This window comes from Spea bombifrons, chromosome 6, assembly GCF_027358695.1.
Source record: "Spea bombifrons isolate aSpeBom1 chromosome 6, aSpeBom1.2.pri, whole genome shotgun sequence".
Taxonomy (NCBI): domain Eukaryota; kingdom Metazoa; phylum Chordata; class Amphibia; order Anura; family Pelobatidae; genus Spea; species Spea bombifrons.
Genome location: NC_071092.1, coordinates 40,863,830 through 40,877,005, shown reverse-complemented (window position 1 = coordinate 40,877,005; position 13,176 = coordinate 40,863,830). Strand labels below are relative to the sequence as shown.

The window sequence follows — 13,176 nt, the reverse complement described above, 5'->3', positions numbered from 1 at the left end:
CTCTCAAAATTATTTTCTATATTGTACATATTGTACTATATGGCTGAATTAAAGCAACACTCCAGGCATCATATGGACTTTAATGCATACGATAGCTCGGTGGTACCTTTTACGTGATGTGCAGGAGAGGGGTTCAGCCGAGCACCAGGTCGACATGTATTGAGCCAGGGCCTTCTGTTTCATTTTTATGTCAACCTACTCATGGATAATAAGGTTGATGACACGGCTTCCACCCTAATCCAGTACAACTTGAAGATAGAATTTTCCTCACGTACTATTATACCTTTTATATGGTCTATCCAACATGCATGATGATGTCACAGCATAAAGCCTATGGCTACAGTTACTATAAAATCCTAGGAATCCAGTCAATTCTGACATTTAGATACAGGTTCTGGAACATTTTATAGCGAATTACTATCAAAGCAATCTTTCTTTATATACAAACTTGAGTTGTTGTAACACGGAACTGGAAAAACCCATTATCACAATGGCGTGCGAGCCATCTCATTGATAGTCACATTAGATGGCTACTGTTGCAGCTAAGCTTATAAAACACAAAGTTGTGGTACTTACAAATGAAAAATCGTCAGCATTTCGACAAAGTAACTTTGGGAATATAGCCTGTCGCCGGAACAGCTCATCCTGTTCGAACATATTCCCGTACATGAATCCATTCATCATGGTGGAGTGCGCATGTATATCAATGTAGAATTCCAGGCTGGTTTTCTGTTGGAATGGAAATTAATAGAACAACATAAAAAACAATTTACCAGAAAGATAATTATAGCGCTGCACATTCTGCCACTCGGAACATTATTTTCATTGTAAATAATTGGAATTTATTGTTGTATAGCATTGTTCGCATAGGGGCAAAATTGGCATAGATTGCGTTGTTCAGGAAAGGCCAGATTAAAGCGCTTTGGCCTCTGGAGCAATAATGCAGGAAGGGTTCCTCTTATCTTACGACCAACTAACTAAAACACAATGAAAAATAACAAAAAAATTATTAGTTTACTGCAATAAAAAATATCACAACACCTATTGTACAGTTACAAAAAATTCTGATTTTTGTTTGTTGCAAACAATGTATTCCACCTATCAGAAAAGAAAAGATAACTTTCCTCGGTTTTCTACCTCTCTGGTTTTTCTGCCTTCAGAGATCTTTTTTTCCTCTACTTTCTGCCTACTTCTTGTGGTCTTTTTCCTTCTGTTATAGTCTTTCCTCCCCCTCTTATTTTTTTCTGCCCATTTTGTTCTGCACCTTACTTGCTGACATCTTTTGCTTGCCTTTTTCTATCTTCTGTCCCTTTTTTCATTTATCTTGATTGCCTATTCATCTACCCCAACACACATACACACATACACATATACACATACACACATATACACAATTCCCCATTTACATACATTTTGGGCTGTAGCTCCCTCACCGTGCTGCATGCCTGGAAATTACATTACTTCTCAGCACACAGTGACAGATCAGCATACCTGGAAACTTCTGGCCTCCGGCTATCGGGAGACTTCCCTTGCGGGACACGGCCTGGACTGCCCGTGATGTCGGTGGGAGTTGCCCCTGACATCAGTGGGCGGTCCCGTGATGTTGGTGGGAGTTCTCCCTCACATCAGTGGGAAGTCCCACTGATATCAATGGGAAACACCCCTATTTAAGGTGAAAATGGGCAGGGAGCGGGGCATGTCAAGACCCCCGCTACCCGGAGGATTCGGGTCTTGACCCGGAGAACCGGAGGAGTGGTGCTTCACCCGGCAATCTCTGGGTCAAACTCGGAGAGTTCCCAGGTATGCTGATCAGACTGTTGCTTTGTGAGACAGATGAAAAGTATGGGCCCCTTAGAATGCTGGGGGCCCCCTGGAGCAATTGCTGAGCAATTGCTCCATGTATTCTGTCGTTAATCCGGCCCTGTGCTCATACAATACAAGAGATGCCCATTTTTGTTGGGCCCTGTTTTTAACCTCAATTTACTTAAAATGATCTGTTCTCTATAATGCATTATGTCATTAACACCTTAAGGAAGAAGTCTTCTTTTATGGGAGAGCATTTTAAGCATTTCCACCGCAATTCTCAGTAATTTTCCTCTTTTCTCCTAATTTTGATTACCCTACTGAACTTTTTTTAGTGCAACCAGGGATTCATTTTAAAACCATAGCTATAGAAATATATAAATTATTATCACTAATTCTGAAAAATATCTAAAAACATTCCGAAGACAATTAGAGCTAAAATGCTTCCTTAAAAACTTTTTTTTTTTAAATACTTTTGGGTTGGTGGGCAGCAAAGGGTTTTTTTTTCCTTATTTGCTACTTGAAGAGCCAAACAGTATTTTGGGACCCCTTTTTAAATTGTTTTAAAAGTTCATGTTAAAGTTGGATGTTAAAGTTAGAAGCTTCATGAAGCTTCATGAATCCAAAATGTTCAGTATAAGAAACCTATGTATTCAAAGAAATTCGTTTTCCACATTCCCGCCATCAGATACCATCACACCTGTTCTGTTTATGAGATTAGAGACAAACATCTATCCCAGGGGTGTCCAACCTGCAGCCCTCCAGCTGCTGCAGGACTACATCTCCCATACTCCTCTGCCAGGTCCTTAGCTGAAAGAGCATTATGGGAGATGTAGTCCTGCAGCAGCTGGAGGGCTGCAGGTTGGACACCACTGATCTATCCTGTCTACAGGAATCCTTCATCCAACAAGGGCATTCAATTAATTCCATTTGAACAGCCTTATGATGAAAAGAATGAGAAGAACATGTTGGTCCCTTGGTTGTTACCCATAATGAGGACCAAACACAACAAACACAACAAACAGCCATTGTTCACAGTCTTCTGGTCAGGAACAGACTTCCATCTGCTGTACCGTCCATCATTGGCATTTCCCTGCAACAATGAGGGATACACAACCTGCCAGCTCCTCTTTGCAAAAAGCCCCTACCCAAGACGCACACCAAAGAACTGTTACAATTCATGGATTGTTCCCTTGCTAATCTAAGAACTTGGTATATCTCATTATCTCATACAATGCGAGACATGGCCGAAGTCCCTGCACCAAATACTTAACCGCCATAAACACTTTCGAGTGACACCGGGAGTACTTACAAGTTGATTCCTAGACGAGCTTGATCAATATACGCATACACAATGCGTTTAGTGTGTTGTAGGCACAGATCAAGCCTATGGTGTGCAGCCATATTCACAGAAAACAATTACAATGAGTTTCCGCCATGCAAACTGGAATTAAAATGAAAGCGATTGTCATATAATTTGTCTGAGAAAACAAGAAGAAAGCCATGGAGCTGGGAACTTGCTCGATGCTGAGAGCTGTCTTTGAAGGGAGATGCGAGTTACCGCCTGCTACGATATTAAACTAATCATTTTGTGCTCTGAAGGTAGAAATCGGAATGATTCAACAGACAACATCTAAAAAAAAGTAATCTTTCTGCTTAATTCCCAGAAGTCATTCTCTTACCCTGCTTATGAGTGACAGAACTACACACACACATATTTTTAGTAGAACTGTAATTACGTATGAGATAGGTGACCCTATGTACATCGGAACATTCTTTTTCTGCAGCCGTGAAACAAAAGCTGTCTTTTCTGTCTCTTTTGTCAAAACGAGAATAGAAGTGAGACACGGCACAGGCAGAGAGAGAAATAATAACGTTCATGGCTTAACAGCAGACATTTTCTGGTACTCTTGTGAGAAAAAAAAACAAAAAAAAATGTTAATAATCATCAAATTGGCCACTGCTCCTGAGTTCATTTCTTCTCTCCTGCTAGGTAGGATGTGTTTTGCAAGGTGCTTGCTCTGAAAATACCCGCTCTCTGATTTTAGATTTTAATGGCTGGTTTTCCAAGGTAGCACCAGCCGCCGTTGTAAAATTAATCATTTTGATTAAAAGGCTTAAAACCACATATGTTTAATGGAAAGCCTATTTTGAATTTCCATCAATATGCAGGATTTATGTACAAGTGAGTGAATGTACGTGTATATGAATGAGCAATGCCATCATGATATTGACCTGTAGATCATGAGACTAGGGCAAGGCAGAAGTATAAAGAGTCTCACCTCGCTGCTTGCTATGTATCTTTAACATATCAAGGAGTAGATTTTTGTCTGTAATGAGACCTTAGTATGCTCAGTTTTTAAGATTTTGGGTCCCTGCTAGAAACTGGTGGTATGTTTTACTTATAATTCCACATATAGGTGCTAGAATTTCTAGAATAATTGGGACATTAGACAGCATCCACTAGTGCTAGATCCTTTCTATGCTCTTATTACTGGGTTTCTGTACATCCTCTAACTCTAAATGTACCATTTACAGGACTAGAGAAGGCATATTAAGCTTGTTGCCTGCCAAATATTTTAAGGGCTGAACAAAGCCGAACGTTGCCATGTGTCCTATATTTTTCTAGTCGTATTTGTGAAGAGCGTTAGAGATGCCTGATGGTAGAATTGGACTAAAAAAGGATGACATACAAGAAAGTAGCACTCGCCATCCGGGGAACTCCCGCTGAGTTTTTACCCTAGTGTGCATCACAGGCCTTCCATCATCAGGGCCGGCCCGACAATGGAGCCGAGTGGGGCACTTTGCCGCCCCAAGCCCTTTTTTTTTTTTAAGCGAAAGAGAGAGAAAGGGGCGCCGAGTGGTTTTCGCTTACCAAGCTGTCAGTACCCGCTCGGCGCCCCTCTCTCTCTCCTCTGCCGCGAGTCTCCCTGTTCGGTCTCGGTGCCGGCTTGTAATGTTGAGCGCCGGAAGATTACCTCATTTCCGGCGCTCAGCATTACAAGCCGGCACCGAGACTGAACAGGGAGACTCGCCGCAGGACTGCTGAAAGGTAAGTACAAGGAGGAAGGGGGGTAAGGGTAGATAATGGGGGGGGGCGGCAGGGACGGAGGGAGAGGAAGGGTAGATAAGGGGGGGGCGGCATTTTAAAATTCGCCCCAGGCAGCATTTTGTCTTGGGCCGGCCCTGTCCATCATAAATGTCCTGTGACTGCTCATGATGTCACAATGAGTAGTGTTGGAGGAATTGTTGTGTGGAGTGTGACCCATACATGTCCATCAAAACAAAATAAAAGCCTGCTAACCAAGACAGGACCATTTTATTTAACGTTCACCCTGCTCTTCCTGATGGTCATTATGCAATATATGTACCAAGAATATATCTTTCTTCATGTCCTCATTCTCCTGCCCTTCTTTCCATCATCGTAACATCAAGACATGCAATGCAGATACCCCATTGCTATCAAATAAAGGGGCATCTATTGTCTATATGTAGACTGTACATTTAAAAACTAGGTAGTCAAAGTTTTAAAGGCTAGAACATAAGAAATACGTTTTCTCCGACTTTTTGTGCTGTTCATAAAAACATTGTTTATGACTCTGAATTTGGCTAAGAAGGTCCCCCGTGCGCCCTGATTCATAAATTGGAAGTTTACCACCAACAACCGCATTTTATTAAGGTCTCTAATAAAACGATACTTTATATCATTTCCAAAGAAAAGCTTCCAGCACTTTTATAATGATACCACAAATCTCTGCTAGAATATTCCTGCGCTCCTCTTTTGTATACAAACATTCCACCCATGCTCTCAGACAATTCTATTACTCTTTCAACCTTTTGCCATATTTAGGTAATAAATTCAATGTTTGTAAGTGTTATCGTAAGGCTCAGTATGATAAGGTCAGAGATAGAGGTCAATGCTCTGGGACAGTCATTTATCTGGATAAGGAATTTAACATTAAACTGCCTTCTCCGAAGACGTAGTGTAATTATAGAATACAGCGGAACCAAATGCTTTGTCCTCCCTGTAGGAAGATGTTAAGAGATCGACCCAGTATAAAACAGTTGAATAAATTAACAACTCCTCACTCATTTGCCAAAACTCCAAACTTACCGGTATCGGATAAAGTAAGAAATAAGGTATGACAATAGTTTATTTTGGCACTATGTTGAATCCGTATAGTGCATAATTTCTCAAATTATTTGTATGACGTTGATTTAAGGCAGTCTCTTTTCTGCCTTACTTGGGGCAAATAGCCCTATGGGGCAATTGGGCTCGCGGTACAGAGCTAAATAGGTAGGGAGCTAAATAGGCTGGGTGGAGAGACCAAAAACATGTTTTGAACCTATTATGTGGGCAACTTGGCAAGCTGAATGTTGCCAGCCCTCTTCTGCTTTTCTCTTCAGCACCAAACTCTTTTATTTTACTTTTAATGCCTTTTGGTCTTTAAGATGGCAAATTATAGGAAGAGTTGCTGCCGACAATCACACCACGTGAAGCTCATCATTGCTTGAATTGTAGGTATATTGTGAGGTTTATGGCAGGAGATACTTTCAGTCCTGACAAGGAAATGACCCTAAGGGTTCAATTCCTTATCACTTCAAAATCCCATATGTCTTTGTACCTCCAGGCTCTGCTCCAGAAACCAATGCATTACTTATCTTTATTATGAACATAAAATCTTTCCATTCATTTATTCAGGAGAAAAAAGCTATCTTAGAAACCGTGTTTCAATGGTTGTCCTTAGGCAGATATTTGAGGCTGTCTGAAAGCTTTTCATAAAAGGAAGCTAAAGATTTCATAATGTTCTACCCAGTCAACTTTTTTTTTTCCGAAAGCTAACTTTTAAGTTTCTCGTATTAAACATTTGAGACAGGGACCTCTATTATCGAACTAATGCGCCAACTCAATTACAGGACTATCCAGGGAATTATTCTTTAATGTACATACAATTACCGTCTTCAAAACGGCTGATATATTGACTGGGACCCAAGATTTTCTACCGACATTTGCCTGTGATATACTGAGTAACCCAAAACCGTCACTGGGTACATAAGAAATAATTTTGATAACTAATGGATGATAGATTAACGATTTGGGAACCACCTGTAAGCATTGTTGTGATGGAGCTACAAAAAATGACACAAAGTCATAAAGAAGGCTGCAATAACTGCTTAGTTATAAAAAGTCTGGAAATATTCGTTTATAATACACCCTTTGGTATGCTACATGGCTATACTAAGTTCTAAAATACTGACATCATTCATTTGCACGAGGAAAAAACTTGAATTTTACCTTATTTCTATTTTTTGATTGTAACTAAAGTTTGCCTGTGCTGACCACAACCTGTGACTTCATCTGCAACTGTATTTTATTCCGTCCTGACCTGGGTCTGTAGCCTAATTTTTATTTCCCCAGCTTTGACCGTTGCTGTGTTGTTCCAGCCTCAACCCCAAGTGGTAATTTTAAGTTTGGCAATACTGTGCCATCGTAAACTAATGCTGTTCATCTCAATCTAGCAACATCTCTTGCCAACCCAAACCAGTGATGTATCTTCTCAGCAACCCAACTATTCATTTAAGGCAGTCCTTGTTGGAACCTTTTAACCGAGATGTGATGCCCAGCCTTGGACAAAAAATATGTATCATTATTGCAAATAATTAAGACATTGGTGACCTATAACATTAAAAAATGTGGGTAGGCTGTAGCTCATTACCAAAAGGAATATTCTCCATATAGAATGCTACTTATATTAATTGAGAAGAGAGGGAGGACTTGTTGAAAAAGTCACTGGGAGTCAAAGTTCATGTTTCGAGCTGCTACAGAAGCCTTTGGATCACTGGGTTTCCAATCATCATTTTTTTTCAAGAAGTCATGTTGAGTCCTGTAAAGTTTGACATCTCTGAATCCAAAGAAATTCTTTCTTCTATGTGGGTTTTCTTCAAGCTTGGTACCATTTAGCAGCTATCAGCCTGTCAATGCGTTCATAGAGCAGAGACATTCAACATCGAGGCTCAATTACCCCCAAACTGTGCTGTTCTTCTGTTCTTCCTCACAGGGGCCACAGGTGGATCAATCAGTTTCTTAGACTTTTTTTGACAGATCCACCTGTTCTCTGGAAAATAAGCCACCTGTAGTCCCTCGAGGACATGTAGAAAAAAATATGTTTGAGAAATACTTAAGGATCAAGGCTGATAGAAGCAAAGGGTGTTAAAGAAACACAAATCTCATATATACTGTTTTTATAATAAGGTGGAAAAATCAATATTTTACATTTTTTCTCTGAAATGCAGTTGAAGTTATAAGACGTGCAAAGACAAGGGTTAAACCAATGCAATCAATGTCTTATCCAGCCTGTCATTTGTCTTATTTTATAGGATTCATCAAAAGCTTTACAGTTTCACAGAAAGCAGGCAAATGTTCTTCATAGCTCATCCTCACTGATTCATGTATAAACTTCGCCGAGCCAAACCTTTCTTTGTCCTTGAGACTGTAAAGCTGAGAAGTTAGCAGTTATACAACTGGCAGAGACTTACGCCAAAAGAACACGCGGCAGATGGTAAAACTTACACAGTAAGGCAGACATGCGAGTTTCAGAGGAAGAAAAATGACATTCTACGCTGAAATATTAAAGCAAGGTGCTAAATCAAGCAGAGCAGGTGATCACATCTGCAAATTTCCAATAAAGGAAAGTTAGAAAATAAGCCAAGGAAATGTTACACGTAGAGTGTTATATACGGAACGCTTTGAGAGTCAACAGACAAGCGCCACATGAGCCCAAACACCTAATCAAATGACTTACAAACACTCATCCGCTACTTTGTTTATGATAATTATGTGGCAATTTCATGTTGATTTAAAAGGTTGGCTGGATGTTGCATTCCCAAAGCAGTCTGTTTATGGGGACGTGTCTTCTAACGATCTTATATGACCTACAGGCGGTCAGACTAGAGATTGTTCCCTACAAAATGTTTCTTGTGAAAGGTGTCATTGGTCTATGTCTCATCCAAATTAGCGATACATTGCGTATGTTTGAACAATGAGTATTCGTGTAGAAGAATGTTTTTCTTTATAGCTTCAGGAAGGTTTCAATATTCCAAGTCTACTGAAATCTGATCTGAAGAACACAGAATGAAAAAAAGGTCTATTTCTAAAATAAATTTTAATTCCATGGTTCCATATGTATGCACAGCTTTCTAATGTCTCTATCATTTGGCATCTAGAGAGTTCTAACATTATTGGAGATGTACTACGGTTAGTAGTTGTCCTCCACCAGCTCCTTATTTTTTACCCACCCCATCTTCATGCATGAGAGAGCTAAAATAACCATACATGATACATCATATGTTGAGTGAGTGCCCATGTAAGCTGTGATGCCATTGAAGGTTTAGGAAATCGCCATCATGTTCCCATGAGTTTCAGGAGCCATTTGTGCTCCTGGTTATGGCATTTATATCACGACCGCCCGTAACATCTTGGCACTTGCAACATTTTAGGAAGTGTTACACGAGTCAACGTTTTCAGATGTGTCTTTTCTACAGTCACTACCTCTGAACCGGGCAAAAACGGCAGGTTTTCGAGATATCAGCATGATCTATTTGCCCGGCTCTATATATTGATATGATGATGGTAGGGAGTTCCCATTTGCCATTTAGTTACATGGGCACAGACTTCCTAAAGACAGGATTGAGAATTTAATCTGCGCTATTAGTAAGTAATATAGGGTGTGCATTGTCCTAGGTGGAAGGTGAGAAACATATTTATAACATGATAAAGTTTTTACTTCTGAAAATCTCCAGTTCTGCTGATGTAGACAAATGCCAAACCAATGAGCAATTTGGGAGATACATTAGTCCGTTCTCTTGATACACTTAGGAAGGCTAATTTTTCACTCCAGCAATTTAGTAAATTAGGTGAAATGCTGCCAAAATAAACCCACTGTAGTGTAGCGAAGTGAAAAACCCATATCTGTAATTGACAAAATCTACCCCCAAATGATGCCCTGCAGGATACTGGATCAACAGGTACATGTCACTGAAATTTCATTTTTTTTTTAATGACTGCAATTATGCATCACATTGGTTTTATTTTGCTATGTAGTGTATAGCATGAATTGAATACAGAATTACCGTCCTTAACGTCGTGAAAAAGGGCAGCTGAGGCTAGGCTTGCCTTATGGGTCCAAGGCAGTTGTCTCTTTGGCCCCCTCAACAGCCGCCATAGTCCAGATGTGGAGGTCTAAGCAGCTACTGGCACAGACCTCTCCTAATGCTCTCTCCTTTGAATTCCACGCACCATTGCAGTCTTCTGCAACTACAAATGAAGAACCCTGTCTTTATAACACATTTTTTATGATATTGCTACTTTTGGATTAACTTTTAATAATCACAGCTTTGCACTCCATCATTAGTTGTCTTGGCATCATGAAAATGTTATCGGTTGTTTTTCTAACAGTTGAGGGGTTAATGCATGAAATATTTTCCAGCTTAGCAGTAAGCATAAATACTCGGCGTCTTTTGTTACTAAATAACCAGGTGCTAGAGCAGATGGTGTGCCGGGTAACATCTGCAATGTTGGGTAGCCAGCACCATTCCCCAAAGAACTCTATTTTACCTTCATTTTCTCCACAAAAAAAAGGCTACTTCATCAGCAGTGACAGCCCCGGTGACAGAGCTCAACATATATTCCTTGCTTAAATGTTTAGAAGAAATATTTCATATTTAATCATATCAGTGCCAATAAAGGCACCAAGCAGGTTAATAACATTCTGTTGGCATCCCGTCAACCACTGAAGTCCACAAGCTCTTCATTATATATGGTATATGGTAATTATATACGGTAAAAAAAACAATAAAGAATATACAAATGTGGATGAGTTTATGCAAATTCATCCATCAAGTTTTCCATGCAGAAAGAGTTTCTTGATAAGATAGTGAGATTATAAGAGGACACGATGACATTTTTCAGTTTGGAGCCTTCATGTAAGCCGAGACACAACCTGTGACCTCTCGCCATCACTGCCCCAAGATTACTTCATTTACCTAAAATTGGTTCTAATGTTGACCTACTGACACACCAGGCAAATGACCAATGGGCCACTGGATATGCCCAGTCACATGCTTCTTGAGAATAAATGTAGCATGCGGCCATGCGTATCCAACCGTGGGCCATGCATATCCAACCGTCATCAGGCAGCCGCTGGCCTTAAAGTGCTAGGGCTGGCTCTAGTTAAAAAGTCAAACCCGGGTTAACTCAGAACCAACATTACAGATGAACCTAAAGACGTCTTGCAAAACTCCTTGCTCAGGTCTTATGTCCTATGATCACAGTCCATTGGACCCATTCTTCTTTGAACTTCTTTCAGAAGCATTTGAATATAACAAGGCGCCTAAAACAGTCTATAACAAATTGCCCAACAAAAAAGCATTTTTTTCAGCTAAATTGTCCCTTTTAACAGGTTATTTGGAATAGAAAATCTCTAGAAATCCCCGGTTGGTGAATTCATCTTTTTGATTTCATCTTTCTACCACTGGTGATGGTTTTCAATTTATTTGGCTTACTCTCTTGTTCTTAAGTACAGCAGTTTGAAACACATTGACACACTTTGGAGTCAATGAATGCCTTGTTGGCTGACAAATGGATGAATTGTTGTGTTTTTTTTTTTCCTCTGGAGAAGCTTAAGACTTGATGGATGAAATGTCACAAATAATTAGATTATTTTCTCCAAGAATTATGATTATTTTTGCCGTTAGCGCGGCACCAACACGCACGTTCTTTGAGTCTGGGGAGAGGGATGTTACTGACTATGACTTTTAAAGAACAAAGTTCTCAAACACACATGAGATATGTCAACCTTTGAAACGTGCAGACAATTATCTTGTATTAAAGTGTATTGAATCTTACCGGATAAAAAAAACAGAAATATTTCCAGCGTTGCCAGAGGGTTTGCCTGCCTTGAGGGTTTCTTAAACAAAAACAACAAGCAGATCCATTATCTGCCTCTTTAATAACCATGCATGTGCATATTATCATATTTAACTTAATAATGTGCTATTATATGTTATGTATTTAGTTTTTATTCACATGCCTCTGTGCACCTACATGACAGCACAGCCTTTACACTGTACTTTGTGTCTGGGTAGCTTAGAACTTTCTTCTAGAGCTTCCGACTCACTGAACTTGGACCAAAGCAATGTGAAGGAAGAGCACAAATATTTTGGATATTAGAAATGGTGGAGAACCAGCAATCTCCCCTCCACACAGGGACAATCAGGAGAATATCAGGTAGGGCGTAGAGGTGTCTTATATCGTTGTGTTGTCTCTCAGAGGGCAGGTTCTTCCAGGTGAACAGCAGGCTAAAAAATGAGACCTACAATAAGGATTTACAAAATGTTGCACTATGGGAAATAACCCATGGGACAGCTGGAGGGAATAAACATCTAACGGTGCTTTATTAATGTTGGTTGAGCTAAGTCTTACTGATCTTGACACATAGCTGTTGGGTAGTAGTTTGTCCTGATATATTTCCAGCGTTCCCGTTCTACCCAGATTACTGGAATGTCATGCTAATATATTTCATGGCTGGCCTGGAAGGTTAATAAACAGGTTACGATACTACAGGTTGCAATAAAATACTCAACAGTATTTTAAACTAGAGGATTATGGGAGTGTCGGCGGATTATAAGCAATGTGTACTATTTCAATCATAGCGACAGGCCCCAGGGGTGCAATAATTCCTTTTTACTGCACCCTTTCTTGAATGGCTGAATAGTTAACCAACCTGCTTAAATAGCTTGTCAGTTATCCAAGATAACAACTGTCCAGGCATTGAGCCATAGACAGGATTATAACCAGCTGCCTTGCACGGCTTATCTCCCCCCCACCACCACCTTTTTACGCCGTCATCATGTTAACTGCCTCTCTCATGAAGCATATTTTAAGTCAGGGCCATGGAGCGGCATCTGTGACACCAATCTTGTTGCGCGTCCCCTGTACCAAACACTGTCCATCTGCACGGACGACGAGCGAAATAATAGGATCGCCGTTCTATTTCCAGTCTAAAAAAATGCAAATTAACAGACAGAAAATTTGCTGTAACGGGTAAATACTTCAGACACGTAACCTGGCGTGCATGCGGCGTTATCTATTCAGAGAGGTTCTGCTATTCCTGAGGGTCATAAACAGTGAGAGACGGAGCCAGGCAAAAAATAAAAAAATAAAAACGAGTCCTATTTGAAATTCAGCTCACAGCAAAAGCAATTTCCGAGTGTGCAAAGTGCTGTCAGCAAGCCTGATGTTTGTGTATGAAATATAGACAATATGACTGGCCCATCGGATTCCTCTGTCAGTCTGATGGATGGAGCCCGAGAAGA

The 13,176-nt window shown here is 40.2% G+C and overlaps 1 protein-coding gene across 1 annotated transcript in view; it reads right to left on the bottom strand.

Annotated features, from left to right (window-relative positions):
- Positions 1–13,176, bottom strand: part of AGBL4 (AGBL carboxypeptidase 4) — a 494,372-nt gene that overhangs the window by 47,134 nt on the left and 434,062 nt on the right. The window contains exon 10 of the mRNA XM_053470228.1: positions 577–729. Within this exon, the coding sequence (XP_053326203.1) occupies positions 577–729 (153 nt within the window). The remainder of the gene's footprint in view (positions 1–576; positions 730–13,176) is intronic.